At 42.9% G+C, this 19,955-nt stretch overlaps 1 protein-coding gene across 3 annotated transcripts in view; it reads right to left on the reverse strand.

The window, feature by feature from the left end:
- Positions 1-19,955, reverse strand: part of KLF7 (Kruppel like factor 7) — a 92,115-nt gene that overhangs the window by 8,447 nt on the left and 63,713 nt on the right. For all 3 annotated transcript variants that reach the window (XM_043577625.1, XM_043577626.1, XM_043577624.1), the window contains exon 3: positions 5,045-5,168. In XM_043577625.1, coding sequence (XP_043433560.1) covers positions 5,045-5,168 — 124 coding nt within the window. The remainder of the gene's footprint in view (positions 1-5,044; positions 5,169-19,955) is intronic.

A 19,955-nucleotide genomic window follows, 5' to 3' on the forward strand; every position in this document is an offset into this window, starting at 1 on the left:
GTTACTGGTATACAGATTAGCAATACAGCCTACAGGGAATTCAGCAGTTAACTTCCATGACTTTGTCTTATCCTGAGGGCATACTCAGTGTTGACCACTGCCTGCCTGTTCTCTTTCTTCCCTCCCTCCCTCCCTTCCTCCCTCCCTCCCGTCCTCCCTTCTTCCCTCCCTCCTTCCTTCCTTCTTTCATCCCAACAGCCTAGGGAAAGAGGATCTAAGTTGGGAAGTTCTTTTTGTAGGCATTTTTTAAAAAGTTAACATCCTCAATAAGGACTCTATAAAGAAGACGCCATTCTTATCTCCTCCACCAGCTGAGACAGTCATCAGAAGGAGGCAAAGCCAAAATTTGAACCCAAGTAGTGTGACTCCAGAGCCCGTGCTCTAGCCACACCTGCTGTTTAGACTGAGAAGAAGGGAAAGCTGAGCTGTCAATTTGAGGAGTTTGTAGCAAGAAGAGGAATGGGTTTGCCCCCCACCAAATGTCTACACTGAATCCCTAGAAACTGTAAACATGGTAGGTTATGTGGCAAAGGGGAATTGAGATTGTGGATGGAATTAATTTGCTGATCAGCTGATTCTAAAATAGGGAGATTATTCCGGATTATCTGGGTAGGGCCAATGCCATCCCGGATATCTTCAAAAATGCAAGAGGGAATTGAAAGAGAAGACAGAGAGATGGCAGCGGACAAGAACTCAACAGCTTGGATGAGGAGGGGACGAGTGAGTAGGGAAGAAATATGGGCCACCCCCAGAAGCTGGAAAAGATGAGGAGATGAAGTCTCCCCAGAGCTTCTAGCAAAAAAATGCAGCCCTGCTGACAGCTTGGTTGTAGCCCAGTGTCACCTTCTAACCCACGGAAGGTTACCCATAAGAGGGTGCCTATGAGAAAATGCACTTATAAAGTTAAATAAAGATGATACTAAATTTGTGGCAATTGGCAATGGCAGCAACTAGAAAATGAATCCAGAAGCGCATGCGGTCAGGCCTGAGTGGTGAGCACCTGTGAGAAAGCAGTAAAGCAGGCACCAGGAAAACGCTGGCTGTCTGAAAGAGGAACACGGGGATTGGAGATGGTGGCGGTAAAAGACAGGTCTTGGCCTGTGGACGGAACCTCTTTCCTTTCTATATCCTGAGAACCTAAGGGAAAATGGTAATCTTGATACAGAGCTTCATCTGAAGAAACCCCTTGGTGATGCACACGTTCAGATTTTTATCCTGCCTTTACCAACTGCCTACCACTATGTGCTGGGCATCCAGCGATATATGCGTAAGCATCTATCTTTACGCTTCGAGATCTTTCAGGGAAAAAGAAAAGTGAAAAAACAGACCAAGTCTTTCACATGATATGAAATGTAACTGCACTCTTCCTGAATCGAACCAGCCTCATTATTTGTGCAAATTCTTGTAAGTGTATGGTGCTTAGAATTCAGACGAGGTCCCTCACCATTGGGGTTGTATTTAAATTCAATATACCAGCAAGATACTTAGTCGTGATTAATTTATATTTATTAATTTATACTTACGGAGAGCCACATAGGAATAGAAAAAGGTAATGCATAAACTCACCATCTAGAAATGCAGAATCAAATGATTCTAAGGGTAATATACCCCCAGAGGGTATTTATGACTATACAGCAGTCAGATGACCTTAAATAAGAAGGTCCTTAATGATTGAAATTTGTTCATTACAGAGGATTAGTCAAACCACTATTGTCATTTTGCCTGCTTATGAAAAAGGCACAGTAAAGTCATGAGGGCATGAAGTCAATGGCAACCCTCTAAGGCACCAAAGGGGCTAGAGATGGGTTGGTATTTGTTACCACCTATAAGTGGGCTGACGCAAAGATCACAATGTTTCCTCTCCACTGCCCAGGATCTCGAAGGTACTGTCCTGATAGCAGTCTCCCCGAGTTATAACCATGCTGACTTGGCAGAACAATGGCCTATATATCACGGCTCATGGAAACAGAGCCCTGTTTACCAGCACCAGCGGCCTCATGCCGCATGGACTGAGACACAAGACTCATCCCTCTAGCAAGTGGTCACTCCACGGGCTATCCTCCTCAGTCTGATGGCAAGGAAGTGGCAGAGGCTCACGGCTTTCTCCCCCAACCCACACCTAAAGCCAGAGGTCACAAAACCCCAAGTCTTCAGGGGCCTGGCAGATAAAGTGAACAGGTGCAATGGAACAAGGACTGACTATCTGATTGTACTTGTGATAAGGCATGGCTATGAAGCAATCCCGCTCTCCTCTAAGAGGAGACAACGGAGCAAGCGAGAATGCATGGCAACTGGTGGTCTGGCTTCACACTGGGAGACACGGGGTGTGGTGGGAACGGTGAGAGAGTAGTGAGCACATGGCCACCAAGGATGCGTAGTGACGACTGTTTAGCTCCAGAGAATTCTGGCCACACGGGAATGCGAGCCCAGCGTGACCGGATCTTCTGATTTTTCCGGACAAAGCCAGAGATGCAGACATTTTTGTGGCATCTGGTAATTTTAAATGTAAGCAAAGCAAATACACAAAGAAAAACTCATTTATTTTTTCAACTTCCCCAATCGGCAAAATAAAAGTCTAAATTAGACTTGGTACACGCTTTGCAGACAGGAAGCCCCATTCCAAGCTTAGCCTATGGAGTGGTCTGCTTTCTCAAATTACAAGAAGCAAGAGGGAGGTTTCTTACATTTATCCACGCTGTGGTACCAGCGGGACTCACAGTCCTGCTAAGGGCTACAGATGCCCTCTTTTCTGAAGGTAAAAGTCCTTTAGGAATGCCTGCTCCCCAGTCATACCAGGCTTGCCTTTCATCTGCTTTGGGACCACTCCAATCCCCCAATGCCACCTCCCAGACCTGCTCTATTCTTAGCACAATCGCCACCATTGACACATAAGGTGCTGCCTGTTGTGAGACACTAAATGAGAATCCAACCCCTTATTCCGGACATTGTTGAGAATGCACTATTGGCCAATGCCACGGGACTTTGACCCAGACCTCTCCCAAATCGCAATCTCCCCCAAATACTGTGTCACAGAACTTGTACCATCTGCCCAGTGAATTTCTAGCTCCAGAAAGCATATATTTTGGAGAAGAAAATAAAGCAAAAGACTAACCAAATTACCCATCTCTGACATCTCCTTCACTGAAATACCCAGTGGGCTTGAAGTTATCTCTCCACAGAAATCATACAAACGGTCAGAGTTAGTCCTAGCATGTCGACTGCTGGACAGTTGTAAATTTCTTAAGAAGTCAGTTGATCTGAAGAGAGGAATACTAACTCTGGCCATTTCCCAATAAGAATTGTTCATCCATTTCTAAGGATGAATGCAGTCCACAGTGCACAATCTGAGCCATGGCCACACCACTCTTCAGGGATGGGCGTCTTTTGTGTATGCCTGCTACCACCACACTTGGACAGCTCACAGAGGATTCATCTTCATCCCAGTTGATATAATCCTCTCCCTCAGAGAACTGTGGGCAAAGAGCCACACGCTATGCAGCTTCTTTATTAGCAGCCAGGACTAGAGAGAAATGAACTCGAGATGGCAGTTGAGGGAAGATGTCAAGTGAGAAACATTACTGAAGTATAATCTGTAGAAAAGCAGCCGATGCACATAAATTCAGGAGGCCTTGGCGGTAAGGGATAGAAATTAAAAATCAGGTTCTGTTCTTGGGGAGCAGAAAAGAACTCCAAGGGAATGAAGGACAATAGCTTCGTAAAGTGGACTTCCTCGGCCGGCCGTGGGGTGGGAGGTTATCTCTGGGCTCCAGGAGGCATGGGGGCTTTAGTTAGTGCTTAAAGAATGAAGATAAGAGGAAAATAGCCTCTTCAGGAAGAAGGAAAAAAAGGAGGAAAAACATGAATGCTCCTTTACAAGCATCTTAAAGGAGCACCAAGCCAACCGGCCACCCATGAGACCTGGCTGCTACTGCTCTGCTCTCCAAAAACACGCGCACGCGCACACACACACACACACACACACACACACACACGACTCCAGAGGAAGGCCTGGTGCGGGGAGGTGCCAGCACAGGCGCGGGGAGGCAGGATGTGAAAGCGATCGCATTTCCTCCCACGGAGAGCCAGGCCTCTACGGACATCCTGCGGGCTGGGGAACCCTGAGGCTTTCAGGGCTTTTATCGTATTAGGAGCATTTTTCTCATCATAACTGAGACCTTTAGTATTGCATTAAAAAGATGGTTAATTTTCTTAAGCTTCCTTTTAAACACAGAAATAGGATTAGAAGGATAACATGCTCAGATGCAAGCCCATTATTTGATTATGTCTAAACCTAATCCTGCCTTCACCTTGGCCTGCAGAGTCTCCATTTTGGGGTTTATTGGTTGATAATGCCAAGGCTGTCAGATACTATTACTTGTGAAGTATCTGTTGCTACGTGCTCTTTCTTCCACTATCAAATGCTGAAGGTTTGAAACTGAATTATAGGATAAGTTCTCAAAGCCTCGCCATCTTTTAGACTTTAGTCCCTATTTTCAAAGGAGAATGAGTGATTCAGGCCCCCAAAGAATGGGGACTCTCTCCGGTAAATTCATGTCTACTAACGCTTCAGAGGAGAGCCTTATGAGTAGCCTTCCTTCCGTTCAGCAGGCTTTCTATTCTTTCATGTTATTAAGCATGAGGAAAACTGGTATTGATGCTAATAAAAAGATCAGAAGGAGCAGCTACAGGTGACCATTCTCTAGCTTATTACTTTTCATATTACAGTAAAATCATCTGCCACATCATCTCCTTGAGGGTAGGAACTGTGTCTTATTGCCATTCAGTGACGAACATGATTCCTGGCCCAAAGCTGGCATTCGCTAATTACCCATGTTACCGGACCACGAGTCCATATCATCTCTTGATTTTACCCTGAAAGGCACCCTTATCTCCTCGGTTTTCTCAGTGGCCAAGTAAAAGGCATTCCCAGGCCTGAGTCTCTGGGACAGAGGCTTGGGATAACCCCAGAAGCATATGGGCAGTCCACCCCCAACCCGCCTCACCTTCTCCCCTCCCCATCCCGGAAGCTTCCTCGTTTCTTTACCTGTCGCAGTGGTTGCATTTAAAGGGCTTTGCACCTGTGTGTTTCCTGTAGTGCCTCGTGAGCTCATCGCTTCGTGCAAAACGCCATTCACACCCTTCCCATGAGCACTTATAAGGCTTCTCACCTGCAAGAAGAGACGGAACGACCATGGTCAACAACGGGAACAAAATGGCCACATACCTGATCAGGTTCTGCTCTCTAGCCACCGTCTTGAGGAAGGACCGTAGAAATCATTCTCGAAAGACTACATTGCCTAATGCGCTGTGTCACGTTTTCTTTAGTCTCCTGGTGTGGTGTTGTTGCTGTTGCTGTTGTTGTTTTTAACCTTCAAAAGTGGTCTCACAGGATCCTCTAATCTGGAGCTGTCATTTCAGTTCACAGAGTCAGAGCATTTCCTTCAACTGGTGAGGGATCAATTTTTATTTATTTTCTATTCCCTGGAGCACTTTGACCCCCACTGTCCAAGCAGAAAGGAAATGCGCTATTTTCGTCCAAACCGCAAATGCTTCTAATTCTATTTTTCTCCAGTACCTACAGTAATTTACCATTTCAGCCTTTTTAGCTTTCTCCCTCCTCTTCCCTCCTACCACAAACTGGAGCCAGGGACCTGACTGACAAGGCAAACAGCTCAGGTCTCCCAGAACCACTGTGCCTTCCAGTAAATGGGAGTGGATGGACAGTCAGGAGAAAGGGCTACAGTTTGAGAGTAAAACAGAAATCCCTTGACGATTCCTGCCATTTATGTAAAACACAGTCACAAAGTCCTATTTAAGAAGGCCATAACTTAATGGTTCCAGAGCTTTCATAGTAGAGAGAGATACAGAGTATTACAAAATATTTTTAAAGCCAATTTGTAGAGCAAGGTTTTAGCCACAGTGAAGCTGCTTATAAGTACGAAATTCGAGCTCTTGTGCTCAAGTGACCTTTCCGCACAGTAAATACAGATGGAGGGATATGCAAGAGAAAGACACGATTTTTCCCTAGACCTTTTCTTTTAACCCATCAACGTCTGTCACCAAACATGGCAAATATTTACCCTTCCAACTGTATGGTGGGCTGGTTCTGATTACGAAGAAAAATAATCTTGGGGACCTGGGTGGCTCAGTCGGTGAAGCGTCTGACTTCGGCTCAGGTCATGATCTCACAGTCCGTGGGTTCGAGCCCTGCATCGGGCTCTGTGCTGACAGCTCAGAGCCTGGAGCCTGCTTTGGATTCTGTGTCTCCCTCTCCCTCTCCCTCTCCCTCTCTCTCTCTGCCCCTCCCCTGCTCATGCTCTCTCTCTCTTTCAAAAATAAATAAAACATTAAAAAGAAGAAGAAGAAGAAGAAGAAGAAGAAGAAGAAATAATCTTTACCACACGATGAAATCATGAGAGTTACCGAGCCCTCATAACTGACAGGTAGGTTAGCACAGTGGTCATGAGCTCTGAGGTCAACCTTCCAGGGTTCAGCTTTCAATGCGGCCCCTAACTGTCTAACTTGGGGCAAGTTAAGAAACTTGCCTGCGCCTCTGTCTTTCTAGAGATAATAACAGCACGGACCTCAAAGTGTTTGAAGAGCATAACTTAATACACATATGTATTATATGTTAATTAGAACAGCGCCCAGCACACTCGATGTTGACGTCACTGGTAAATATTACAAATTGCCAAACCCACAACTTCAGGATACACACACGGGTGCCCAAGTAGTCCTATGGCTGCTCCATTATATCTCTATTTTTAACAGCTAGACCTTCACTAGGCAGCGCTTAAGGAGACATTGCCCAGGTACTATACTTGACCCACTTTTCTTCTTTCACCTTTCTCCTTCCCTTTATACCGGACTACAAAGTGTTCACGATTCTTTATTTGTATCACCTAGAATTGAACCAAACATGATTGAAAATTTTATTTCATTAAATCGATGCCCCAGTGAGCCACTGCTCTATAAGACCCATAGAGAAGAGGAATGAGAAACACAGGTATTTCTTTTAAAGGGAACCAAGAGGACATGAAGGAGGGCTAGAAGCACAGGAGGAAACCCATTCGGTTTTGGAAACCAGAAAAAAAAAAAAAAAGAATCACTGAGCAGTGTTAAAAGTTCACCTTCTGAATCCTTAAAGCCGAAATTTTAGAAAATTGCACCTGCTGAAGAGAAGGTAGCAGAATGGGGCTATCAAGTCAACTTTGGGGTTAACACACCTGGAAGCTGAGTTAATTACAGACCCTATGCCTCAGTGTCCTTCTCTGTCAAATGGGGCTGAGCTTCCCATGTTTGTTGTGAGGTTTAAATATGTTGTCAAATATAAGACACATATCCTGAAGCCTGACACGAGGTAAGTATTCAATCAATTTCAACTTCTCTTCCTCCCACGTTTACCTGTGTTCTCAGAAGCTGTCTAACGGCTGTCACCCAAAACTTTCAGAGCTCAGGCTCCAGACAGCTGAGCCTGGAATCACTCTGGGCAACCTAAATATTGGAAAGAAATATTGGAAAGTGTGTATTTCAGTTCTAAATATTTTCTCTGTATATCGATGGAAAATTCACCAGAAAAGTGGCGTGTTCTCTAGATCTACCCTGAACGAGTGAAATGCTGAAGGGGAAATTGGAGACCTTAGCTGGGGAGAGGTGTGCCCTCTTTGAGAGGTGTGTTGGCATCATTCACTTAATGTGATTGATTACCAACCAGGCTCTGTTACTTCAAGGAAATCTGGCAGAAACAAACAAACAGAACGAGGCACCAAAGGTGTTAGAGATTCACAATGCCCTCCACCCCCAAGACCCTCAAATGCAAGTAAAATTGGGGTTTCCTGGCACCCAGGGGAAACAAACACACCCCAAATGCAACAAGGCATCTGGAAATCCCATGACATTCTACAGCACCAAGCAGAGACTTCCAGTCCCCAAAATCAATCCCACAATCGAACTGACCCATCCATCATAAGTAACCACATTTTGAAGGACACAGGAAGGACAGAGAGAAAATGGAGGTTCAAATGGATGTCTTTGGGTATTTTTTTAAAAAAAATTATTATTTCAAACTGTTTGGTTTTCCTCTTGGTGAATTTTTAAAAATAGTTTGGTTTCCTTTTATTTTGACAAATGATATGAAGGATCTATTCACTTCCTAGAAAATAATGTCGACTTTTAATTAATTCTGGCACAAACCAACTATCCTATCCAGTAGCTTTTCAGTGTCCCTTTTACCCGTGTTCAGACAGAAACTGCAGATAGTTTGACTTGGCTTTGAATTGTATCACCTCACACAGTTTCCTGCTTGCACCCAGAACAAGTCCCTTTGTGCCCTGATAGTTTACCCAAGTTATTTTATTGTGTCTCATCAAGCTATTTTTCCAGCGTCTGATTCATTTACCTACAAGCTGCCATTTCTGCAAATGCTCAATAATGCGAAATTTAAAAATAACCAAGAAAGAACTCAACCAAGTGAAGGAGCAGTGCCTGATACAGGGCAGAGTTCAGAAATCAGAGGAGCAAAAAAAACGTTTCAAGACTTCTTTATTTAGGGCTCAGAAATAGCGGGGTTAGGCTGGCCTCATTTCTGGGTTCCATATCGGCTTCTGTAAACCAATGTCTACTTGAAAGACAGCCGTGAAAACCCTCTGTCAGTACTTTGCATGGTCAAGATTACACCTCCCTGGACACCAGCACCCACTGCTTGATCTCGGGGTTGGGGCGGCGGGGGAGGGAGAAAACCATCTATATAATCCACGATGCATTAGTTTTCATCCGAACAGCCTACCTAAAGATTTCTGTGCATTTCATAAAAAGCTTGGCTTTCTTTCTTTGGAAAGGAATAGCTTTCTTTCTAAAAGACAGGCAGAAAGGAAGAGAAAGGGGCCAGAGGGAAGGAGGAAAGGAGAAAGAAAGTAAGGAGGGAAGGAAAAAAGAAAAAAGGGTCGTTCAGTTGTAACTGGAGCAGACCTCATGCAAAATCAGCTTATCTCCTTCATCCTGCCCTCTCTTTCACTCTCTTTCTCCCCCTGCTCCACTCCAGGTACTAGTTCGGGGCAGAAAGCAGAAAATGGCACGCCCTTGCCAACGCTATCTGGTATGGCACCTGCACTAATGCCCACCACTCAGCTCACTGCAACTCAATAGCGATCACAAATGTTCGGGAGGGGTCTCTATGAGACAGGAAGATGGAGAGAGGCTTAAAACACGAGGACCCAGGTCTGGAAGGAGTATGTGGATGAAGGCGGCCTACAAACCGGATGGACGAGGGAGCGTGTCAGGGCCTGCACAGCTCACAGGGCCACAAGTGAGGACTCGGTCAGAACCCCCTGAATTGCAGGGGGAATATCAAGATCTACTTTTCCTATCTGGAAATTAGCCCCAGGAGACGTGCTTCCCTCAGAGGTGATAGTAGGTCTAATCAGGTGTAAATGGATTTATAGCCATACAAGGGCTCTTAAGGAGAGCTAAGGATGCTTGAGAAACAGGACTTGACATTTAGCAAGGTTGAATCATGGCAAGAATTCATGCTCTCCCACAGAATGGCCTCTGAGATGGAATGTGGGCTAAACCAGTATGGCTTTTTTTTTTTCTTTTAGTTTCTTACAGAGTAACTCTCTCTACATCACGATCATCAAATGTGATTGGTCCAATGCACGTAAATACTTTTGAACATGCATCTCCGATATAAGTAGGTTTATTCATGAATTATATAAGTTTACTGATGTCCTAATACATTAGGATATTATAAAATATGCATTCACTATAGAAACTAAAAAGAATGAGAGGAGATTAAATATAAATGGGAGGTACGCATTTTTCTTCCCGTGCTCAAAAAGACTATGTTGCACACCCTACTTTAGAGACCAGTGCCCCATAGAATAAATGGAAGCAGCTTGGCTCCCAGCCCATTGGTCCTGGTGCTTCCATACTCGGTCTCTGCAGTCCACTCTCCCTACAACACTCAGACAAACCCTTTGAAAATATAAATCAGAGCAGGTGGGTTGTTTATAGGGGATTTTGGTCTTTATATTGCCATAAATTGGTTTCTCTGACATCCCTGGATTTTACTTTGTGCATTTGAAAACATTCTATGAAACCTTCTACAGATTTCACCAGACTGCCAAAGAAGTTCCTGACCCAAACAAGGTTAAGAAGAAATTAAAGTATAAATGCTGCACTGGCTTCCTGTCATTCTCAGAATCCAAGTCAAAAGCCTGTGCAGCCCGGCCGTATAGACGCCACGTGATCTGGCCCCTTTTTAATCTCATCTCCTACCCCCATCTCAGGGCCTTTGCACTTACTAAACCCTCTGCCTGGAATACATGCTCCCTCATGCCATTCAGGTCCCTGCTCCAATGTCTCCTCCTCAGAGAGACCTACCCTCATCGTCCTCCATAAAACAACAGGTTCTGTCACCTTCTCCACTCAATCGCTTTGAGATTAGATTGCATATTGTTTGTGTGTTTTACTGCCTGCTTCCCCTCCTGGAACGTAAGTTTGGGGCGGGCACCTGTTTCGTTCACTGTGACACCGACAGCACTAAGGCAGGGCCTGGCTCAATCCTGTAGAATACAGTGAATATTCGAATACGACATCCTGATCTACAACAAAGAACCGAGTGCACCCAGAGGAGCAGGGCAGCCCGTGTGATTTCAGTCCCTGTCTTTCTATACATTGAACTGGCCTAAGAGTAGAAGATGTTTGTTTGCTGGCTAATCCTCTACCCCAGGGACTAAAGTATGGAGCTACAATAGAATAAGTATTCCTTCACCATCAAAGGTCACTCTTCTTCTCTATCTGCCTGAGCCTAAAGAAAGGCCTATCCTGAAAATCTCCCTGTAATATTCAGCTCACACCTGGGACCACAGTCTCCTGGGCAACATCCCCTCTGGGAAGCCAAGTGCGTCATTTTATGGAACTCATTTGTAAAGGTTCTCACTGAATATGTGTTTGGGAGAGCATAAGTGATATGTCAAATGTATTGCGCCATAAATTTGCCTTTAAGATATAGATTGTAGAATAAAATATGAACATGTCAGAATCTTGCATACCAGGTTAAAAGTCCCTTGAAAATAAACATCGTTAATGCAAATTTTCTGCATTCATTTCCCGATCGGCAAATTTTCAAGTCCCTAATCCAATTCCTAGAGGGACTAAGACCTTGACACGCCCAGATTTCTGTTAAAACTAATTTTATCTACCGCTTTTTACTTTTTAAAAAGTGTTACTAGATTTCTGTTATCTGGGCATGTCAAGGTCCTAGGCTCCTTAGAATTTGGATTAGGAACTTGAAATTTTGCAGATCGGGAAATGAAAAAGTAAAATGGAAAGGAGGAAGAATACTTCGTAATGGGTTTGTATTGCCACTGAGTACATGAAGAGGAAATCAGCAAAGACCCATCGATTGCTTTCACATCACACTCAGCGGCACCAGAGAATTTAAGCCACCTGGGGAATAAAGACACCGAGAGAGAAAATGTCACTAAGCTTTCTTAACACTGGAAAAAGAGTAAGCAGTAAACATCACTCCCCAGCTTGGCAATCCCTTCTCAGGGTATATGAGCAGCAAGTAGAAAAACCCCGTTATTAACTCGGCTTTGGAGAACGGGCTCAGAGTTCCTCTTAGATTCCAGCTGAATCTTCAATATTTTCTTTTTCCAAGGAATTTTAGTCAGGTGATTGTTGGAAAACGAGACCAAGGCTTTCTTTTGCAGAACTTGAAAAGCATTTGTAACCACACCATAAAAGAAAATGTGTACTCATTTGTTCATGTTCCATGTTGGTTTTTTCATTCATCCATTACTTGCTCACCCAGGAGCTATAAGGCGCTAGGACCTGAGTGGTTCAATTTGCATAAAGCAGCGGTCACTGCACGGAGCACACGTTTCCTCTTTTTTTCTTTTGTTCATGAAACAACTAATAAAACAATAACTGGCTGAGGTCTGGATAAGTCCTTACAGCCTGGATCGCCACCTTAAAATGGCTGTTTAAAATGTATAACCTAAAATTTAAACCATACCCTCCGTAAGGCAGGGTTCCTACTTCAGCATGTGGAGAGGAGCAAGAAAGAATTCTGACATAACCCCACAAATACTGACGTCTTGGTGTCCAGCCACTAGCCCCATGTGGCTACGAGCCCTTGAAATGTGGCTAAGGCGACTTAAAGAATCGGACTTCTAATTTAATTTTAATTAAAAGTTAAAGACTGAACCATGATAAAGCATAATTTATATACTCTTGTTTTGGTAGGGCTAACTACATTTAGCTTTAACCGTGGAAAATTTAGCATATGGATTTAAATATGCTGTAAGTATATATAATACACACTGGATTTCAAAGGCTTAGTTTTAGAAAAGAATGCAAAATATGTCTTATTAATTTTTCCCATATTGACTTTATGTTGAAATGATCGTATTTTGGATCTATTGGCTTGGGGTAAAATATTATTATTAAAATTAATTTTACCTATTCCTTTTCACTTTTTAAAAAAGGTGGCTACTGGAAAAGTTTAAATTATATATATATGGCTTGCTTTCTATTTTAGACAGCACTGGTTTAAAATACATTTTCTATGTGGAAACTCCACCATCACCTCAAGCGTAAGGATTCAGCCTTCCTAAACTTTTCCCCACGCTCAGTCCAAAAAAGCTTGTTACCACCTTGCCTTCCAGATCCATGAACCCTAGCATGCGTTATCTCCAAAACACCTCATCTCTGTCCACAGCTGAGCAGGCAAGGTCAAATACCTAGACCAAAGCCTCATTCATGGATGATGAAAATACAGCCTCTTCCGTGTGACAAGTTGGATTCAAGCTACATTAATTGTTGGCTCAAATCTGTACTGAGCAATGACACTGCTGGAGATTAAAGAAAAGCACAGGGTCTCTGTAGTAGGTGACTCCCACGTGGGGAAGTCCCACGCATGCATACAAACAACACAAGGCCCATGTGTTTGATAAATGCGTGTGAATGACATGTGGAGGAGGGGATCCCTAAGGCTCTGTAGAAACATTAGGGTAGCCATGCCTTGATGCCTTGATGAGACTTGAATCATTGCTCTATTGGAGAAAAATGGACTTGTTACAGGAACAAGGACTAGCCATCAAAACCACCTTTGCTGCCTAATAGCAGTGTGGCCTTGTAGAGTCAGTAAACTTCTTTGGGACTTGTTTTTAACTGTATAGGGAAGGAACAGAAAAAAAAAAAAATCTGTCCTACTTCTCTTCTAGTTATCAAGATGCGATGGCATTTGCCATATAAAAGTGATTGGTCGATTACAAAGTCCCAAACGCGTGAAAGATGTTCTCACGATGATGGGGATATCAGAAGGGAGTGTGCAGGTGCGTGGAGGCCAGAGAAGGCGATGGGCGCAAGGGCTTCTCCGTGAGATTTAAACTAGAGCCCAAGCATCACTTCTCAGACCCACTTTACCTTGCGAAGCACAGCCAGGAAATACACAGTATCAAACAAATCTTTGGGGGCCAGCTTCCATTTTTAATGACTCAACTTTGACCAGAAAGTTTCTTTGGGAGGGATGTGTTAGGTTCTTGGTGAATTGGTTTGAAATGTTGGAGGAATGTTTGAGGAATGTTTGAAATGTTGGTCATGAAAACTGGCAACTATCCCAGAGGCTGGAATAACTATAGCTGTTGGCAATTGGAGTTTTTTCAATGTGCAACCCATGATTCCAATACGCGTGTTTCAGAAACCATAGTGTGTTTCTCCTAGGCCAAGGGGTATCATAATATTCTCAAAGTCAAACTGAATCTTTATTTAATTAGAAATGTATGCAGTGTTCTAATATTTTTAGTGGGCTAATACCCTTCCCCCCCAAAACAAAACAAAATCCCACAAGGCTTAAGATAGGAATTATTGTAATTCTCAAAAGACTGTAAACTCACTTAAAAATTTAGATTTCAACACTCATACCTAAAGTTATATGTTCTCAAGTCATGACACAGATAAGCATGACGATGTAGGTAAACTCCATGCTTTTCTGGCGTTGAGGTTAATTTTTTTTTTTTTTTTTGCATTTTTTCTTATTTGGCTTTATTCTTTTTTGTCTTTGTTGCTTTAATTTTTTAAAATTATTTGTATCAGCTTTTTTAGAGATAAAGCCAAAGAAAGTTTAATGTCAATTTGGAAACTTAAGTATATTTTGGTGATTGCCAAAGTTACAAAAAGTTAAGAGCTAGACAGAAACTGAATTTGAAGACGAAAGTTAAAACATTTATCTTTTTTCCTGTGAAGATGATGACACCATGTAAATTTACTGAAAATGAATTTATAGGAGACTTCTTCCACTTAGTAGTAAAGGTACTATTCTGTAAGCCAATTTCCCACAATTCGATTTGATGTATTTAGATAGGAACATGATTGCCTAAAAATATGAATTTTAAGCTCATGGCCAATCTTTCGTTTTTGCATTCAAATGTGAAGATTGTGCATATCAAATGTCATATTGCAGAGGATGTATGCAGGCACAGCCTAAGACCACCACGTGACCAAACTACTAGTTTCTGAATCACTTCTAAAAAGGTAATTTTAAGAATGAAGAGAAAGAAATGTTACTTTAGCTCCACACATGTTCCAAGTTTAGTTAATATCCAAAGTTATCAACAAGCCACTCAGAAAGTGACATCTCCAAATGCAGACGGGCGCCCTCAGAAGCAAGCCAGTCCCAGGTGGGAACGCTTCCCCCGAAGGTACAGTTCATTGCAGAGGTGGGCAACTCAGGTGTACAACTCCCAGCGAGCACTGCAAGAAACTGATTCTTCTGCGCGGAGGGTAGTAGTAAGGAAAAGGACAAATGTGGAGCGCACAGCTTTGAGGAAAGGTAGGCTTACTGGACACTTCCTGGGGAGGATTTGAGGGGGCCTGAGGTCATTGTGAGAGGACTATACCTGGGAGTGATGGAAACAGGGGGTGCGTGGAGGTCCAGTATAGGTGGGGGGGGGGGGGAAGGCTGAAACAAGTCTCATCAGACCCAGGACCCATGGTAGCCATCAATGGCACATACACAGTAGTTGAAGATACCTCATCTATTATCCCTGAGCACACTGAATTTTTTACTAAATAAAAATTGGAAAATACAAGCCCAAAGCGTTTACTATCAGGATGAAAGTTAACTTTCTGCTACATATTTGATAAATATGAAAAGAAATACATCGGGGTGCCTGGGTTGCTCAGTCGGTTAAGCGTCCGACTTCGGCTCAGGTCACGATCCCACAGTCCGTGAGTTCGAGCCCCGCATCAGGCTCTGTGCTGACTGCTGAGAGCCTGGAGCCTGCTTCGGATTCTGTGTCTCCCTCTCTCTCTGCCCCTCCCCTGCTCATGCTCTCTCTCTGTCTCAAAAATAAATAAAAACATTAAAAAAAAAAGAAATACATCGATGGTCTAGAAAACCCATGGGAGTAGACAATCCAAAACCCACCTCAGATATGATTTGAGAAGCTAGCAAATGATTGGTTTCAGCATCCTGAATTTGTTCTGATTAAGATAAAGTTAATATTAATTGTTATTCCCTAATTATATAAATGCAGATGGTGGAGAAGTGACCCAAGCATATGATTATTTTATATGGCAATTTGCCCTAAAATTAAAAAGAAAAAAAAAAAAACAGGTAAGTTTATCAGTCCTCAAGAAGCACAAATCGGATAATTTACATAGAAATGATAAAGAGATGGGCCCTCCCCTGGACCAGCTACTATTCAAGCATGGATCTAATTCTCCAGAGATTTTTAGAAGTAAATATTAAAGCAGCCAAGCTTTAAAACATCCATTTGTCTGCGTAACTCTTTTCCAAGATGATCAAACACTGTTTTTCAGAGCCTGAATTTCCTCATTAGCTAAGGCAACCCAAATATGTACCTTACCTGAATATGAAATATAAGGAAAGGGTAACTCAAAAGGGAAAGCTCAGCGTCTTGTTTTGACAAATAACAACCTAAGACAGAGATGCTCTTCACATACCACTGCCTATGTACTCAAAAGAGACGTCCACAAAACCGTCTCACTTATTTTTCTACCCTAATCTACCCGTTGCTCCTTATATAAACCCCTCCCTCTCCATCATCCTTGAGTAGCCCTCCCCAGCCTGTCCCACTTACCAGAATGTCCTGTACTCAGAATTTAATCTGTCTTCCACATGTCACCGCAGCCTAATGGATTTCTCCCGCTTAGAGAGCTGAAATCTTGTCAGAGTTTTCACTCTTTGGCCACTTATTTATTTACTATGTCCTGTGAGATATTTAATTTCTTACATCTTGATTCCTTGCCCTGCTTTCCCTCCCCACATTACATAGACAGTGCTTTTAACATTGGAATGCCTTACGCCTCCAATTCAATACATGGGATTAAGAATCCAATGTGTGTCCAGGAAAGGGGCAAGGTGATTCTCACTTGCTTCTGTGTCATCATCCGCAGCGTCTAGCACAGGCTCAGGCACGTCATACGGAATCAATACAAGGCTTGCGAATTAACAGATTGGTGATCCGTCAAAAATTAACAGCCCCAAAAGTTGTTACCACCTTGCCTTCCAGATTCAAAACCCCTAACACACATTATCTCTGAAATACCTCATCTCTGTCCACGGGTGAGCAGGCAAAGTCAAATGTCTAGACTTCTGGTCTCATTCACTGAGGGTGAAAATACAGCCTCTTTAATGTGACAAGGTGGATTCAATCTGCATTAATTATTGGTCTCTTATGTACTGAGCCATGACAGTGCTGGAGATTAAAGGTAAAAGCAAAGGGTCCCTGCATTAGAGGAGTTCCCGGGTGGGGAGGCTCCGTGGATGCATACAACAACACGAGGCCTGATATATCTGGTAAGTGTGTGTGCATGGACATGTGGAGGGAAGCCCTAACACTCTGTAAGAACATTATGGCAGGCATCTCAGGGGGAAGGGACAGCATGTGCAAAGGCTAGAAATGAGAGACAGTGGTTTGTCATAGCTGAGGCCAAAGACGAGTTTATAAGGAGGAATTTCAAGAATGGCTGAAGAGATGGCAAGACCCTTGTGGGGTCTTGATGACATGCTATCCCCCCAGGAGACTGACTGCCTTGAGGTCAGAACCCATGCCTCTGCCTATCTGATGCCTCAGAGCCTCCCCCAACACGTGGCATTAGTACTTTAAAGCACATATCCTGTGCGAAGTGGTTCTAGACCAACTCTGATAGAGTTGGGTGCTCCTTCCTCTTTGGTCCCATAACTTCCTTTCAAAGAGCCTTATCATGTTGCTTGAATAATTTTTTACATGCTGTGGCCTCACAAAACCAAATGGTTCCGTCATGGACAGAGACCAGGTTTATTCACTTTAGCTAGTTTCCAACACTCAGAACGCTGAAGACAGGTCAAAGACCCTCGACTAACTTGACTGAATGAACATGCGCATAGATTATTAGTCCTTCTTCAAAACTACTTGAAACACCGCAACCTAGATTCTCCTACAACCTCTTTCTGCTGCTCTGTAATACGAATAATTAGGAAGAAAACACAATGATTGAAGCCACCCATGGAATCTATATTCACACATACACATACACACACACACACACACACGCACACACACACGACATTCCCCCCCCCAAATCTGCAAACAATTCAGCACAAACATATTGACACCCACATATATAGAAACACCCCCACACAATCTGTCAGCCTACATACCTCTAACCTGAAACAGCCTTGATTTTGTCTGTGCTAAACTCACAGCCACAAAATACTTTCTCTTTATTCTTCTACTTAATTTTCATCCTGGGAAAATGTCAAGGCGATGTGACTTTCCCCTTTACCTTTTGGGGGGGGGGGATGCAAGAAATATTAAGATGTGGTTATTCTGACACTTTAAGCTTGCTCTCCCAAGTTATTAATTTCCCATTCACTTCATATTATTCCAGTAATGGACTATCCTCATAAAATGCAAAATGTAAATTAAGTTTCCATTCAAAACTTTTGGCATTCCACAGACACCTAGTTCTCAGGAAGTTATTTTGATTTTGCAATGTGCCGTGAACTAGAATATACTAAAATTTTTCCCTTACTGTATTATACATTTAGACTTTCAGAACTCAAGTGTTTCATGTTCAAATGCCTGCATTACAAGCTAAAATGGAACTATTCTTAAGACAAAGAGCATAGCACAATGGCCAGGTGACTTTCCATATTCATTTTCCCTTTCTCTATAAGAGAACCCCCAAATTTTAGTTGGGCTCACTGCTACCCAGAATAAAGACTATTTCTCAGCTCCTTTGCAGTGACTTGTTGACATATGACTAAGTTCTGGCTGATGAGATGTGAGTGCAAGTGACAAGTGCAATTTCAAGCTGTACTTTCAAAGGTTGGGACATCCTCTCCCCTTCCCATTTTCAAAATAGCTGTATGAAAACTAGGTTCCTGGAAAGCAAGCCTGGTGGCAGCCATCTTGAATTGTGTGGACACAGGCAATTCCTGAAGGGCAGAAACCCTAGGGATGGGGGACAAACAGGACAGAAGGAGTTTGGGCTGCTGACAACTTCTCAGAGTACAGCCGTCTGAGATTCTGGATTTTTATGTGAAAGAGCAAAAAAATCTGATATCTTTTTAAGCCCCTGCTAGCCTGTGTCCCTATTACAAATAGCTTCATTTATGTTCTTAATAATTCAAAGGGTAACGGAAACTGATGAATGAAAACAATACATGCCTAAATGGCCCATACTTGCAGTGTAAACATTATTTCATATCTCAATCACTTCTTTTACTCAGAAAGGTTGCCTGAGCTCCTGTAAATGGTGTCTCATGTGTGCAAGTACAATTTAGTAGAACACACACACGTACACACGCACACACATGGCTCACAATCAGGGGACCTGGGTTCTAGTCCCCATTCTCACTACTTAGTATATGATCTTAGGAAAGTGACAAACTCTTTGAGTGTCACTTTCTTCCTCTGCAAAGTGGGGCTGACCGCTTCTTTGATGTTGGCCTTACAGGACCATTGTGAAGTATGACGAGAGATAATATCTGTGTTAATGCTTTGCATATTGTAAAGCAGTTATAGGCATGGTGATTATTAAAATATTCCAAACAAAAATCCTTCTTTATGCAAGGTGGCTCATAAAAACACCTAGTGCCTGAACATACTTTCCTAGTGAATAAAGGGCCTGCCGTCACTGTTTTCAGTCAGGATGAGTAGAGATCTGTGTGCCAGTCTCAGGAGCAGACGCCTCCTGGGGCTGGCCTTTTATTGAATTCAATGCTCCAGGCCTCAGTGCCTCAACCGGCAACATGTCATTGATTAGAAAGCCAAAGAATTTAGACCCAACTGCACAAACCCAACACCACATATAGAAAGGGAGCCCAAAGCCTGTGTACCAATAAAATATGGTATATATCTCACCATGCCTTATGTATCATGCACTAAAATATATTTGGCTTTTTCTAGTGGAGACATAGATGACAGAATCAAACCATGATGAGATGTCTATATTTTCCTTCCTCACAGATATATACATAGTGTAGAAAACTAAATGTGAGAGAAAGACACAAAATGTTATACACAAACTAGACAATGAATGTATCTGTTCAGAGAAAGCACCTTGAATGACCATCCTGAGCCAAGACTGTGGCCCAATCCAGCCATCCTCAAATAATGATAGTGTTTTACAAGTCCTGAGGCAATGGACTATTAGGCAATATTTAGCGAGCTCTCCTTATATGCTGGGCACTACAGGAAACTAAGGGCTTTATGTATATTCTCTCCTTTAATCCTCTCAATAGCCCTATGAGACACATCATTCCCATTCCACAGACGAGAAAACTGAGGGTCAGAGGATAAAACCACTCACCAAGTTCTCCAGCTTATAAGCGGTCCAGTCAAGATTTAAATTCAGGCAGCTGCGCCTTCAGTCCACAGGCTTAATTAACCACTACGTCACTCTGACTCTTACCGAAATGCCAGCAATTAAAATAGAAT

This window comes from Prionailurus bengalensis, chromosome C1 (genome assembly GCF_016509475.1).
Source record: "Prionailurus bengalensis isolate Pbe53 chromosome C1, Fcat_Pben_1.1_paternal_pri, whole genome shotgun sequence".
NCBI classification, from domain to species: Eukaryota; Metazoa; Chordata; class Mammalia; order Carnivora; family Felidae; genus Prionailurus; species Prionailurus bengalensis.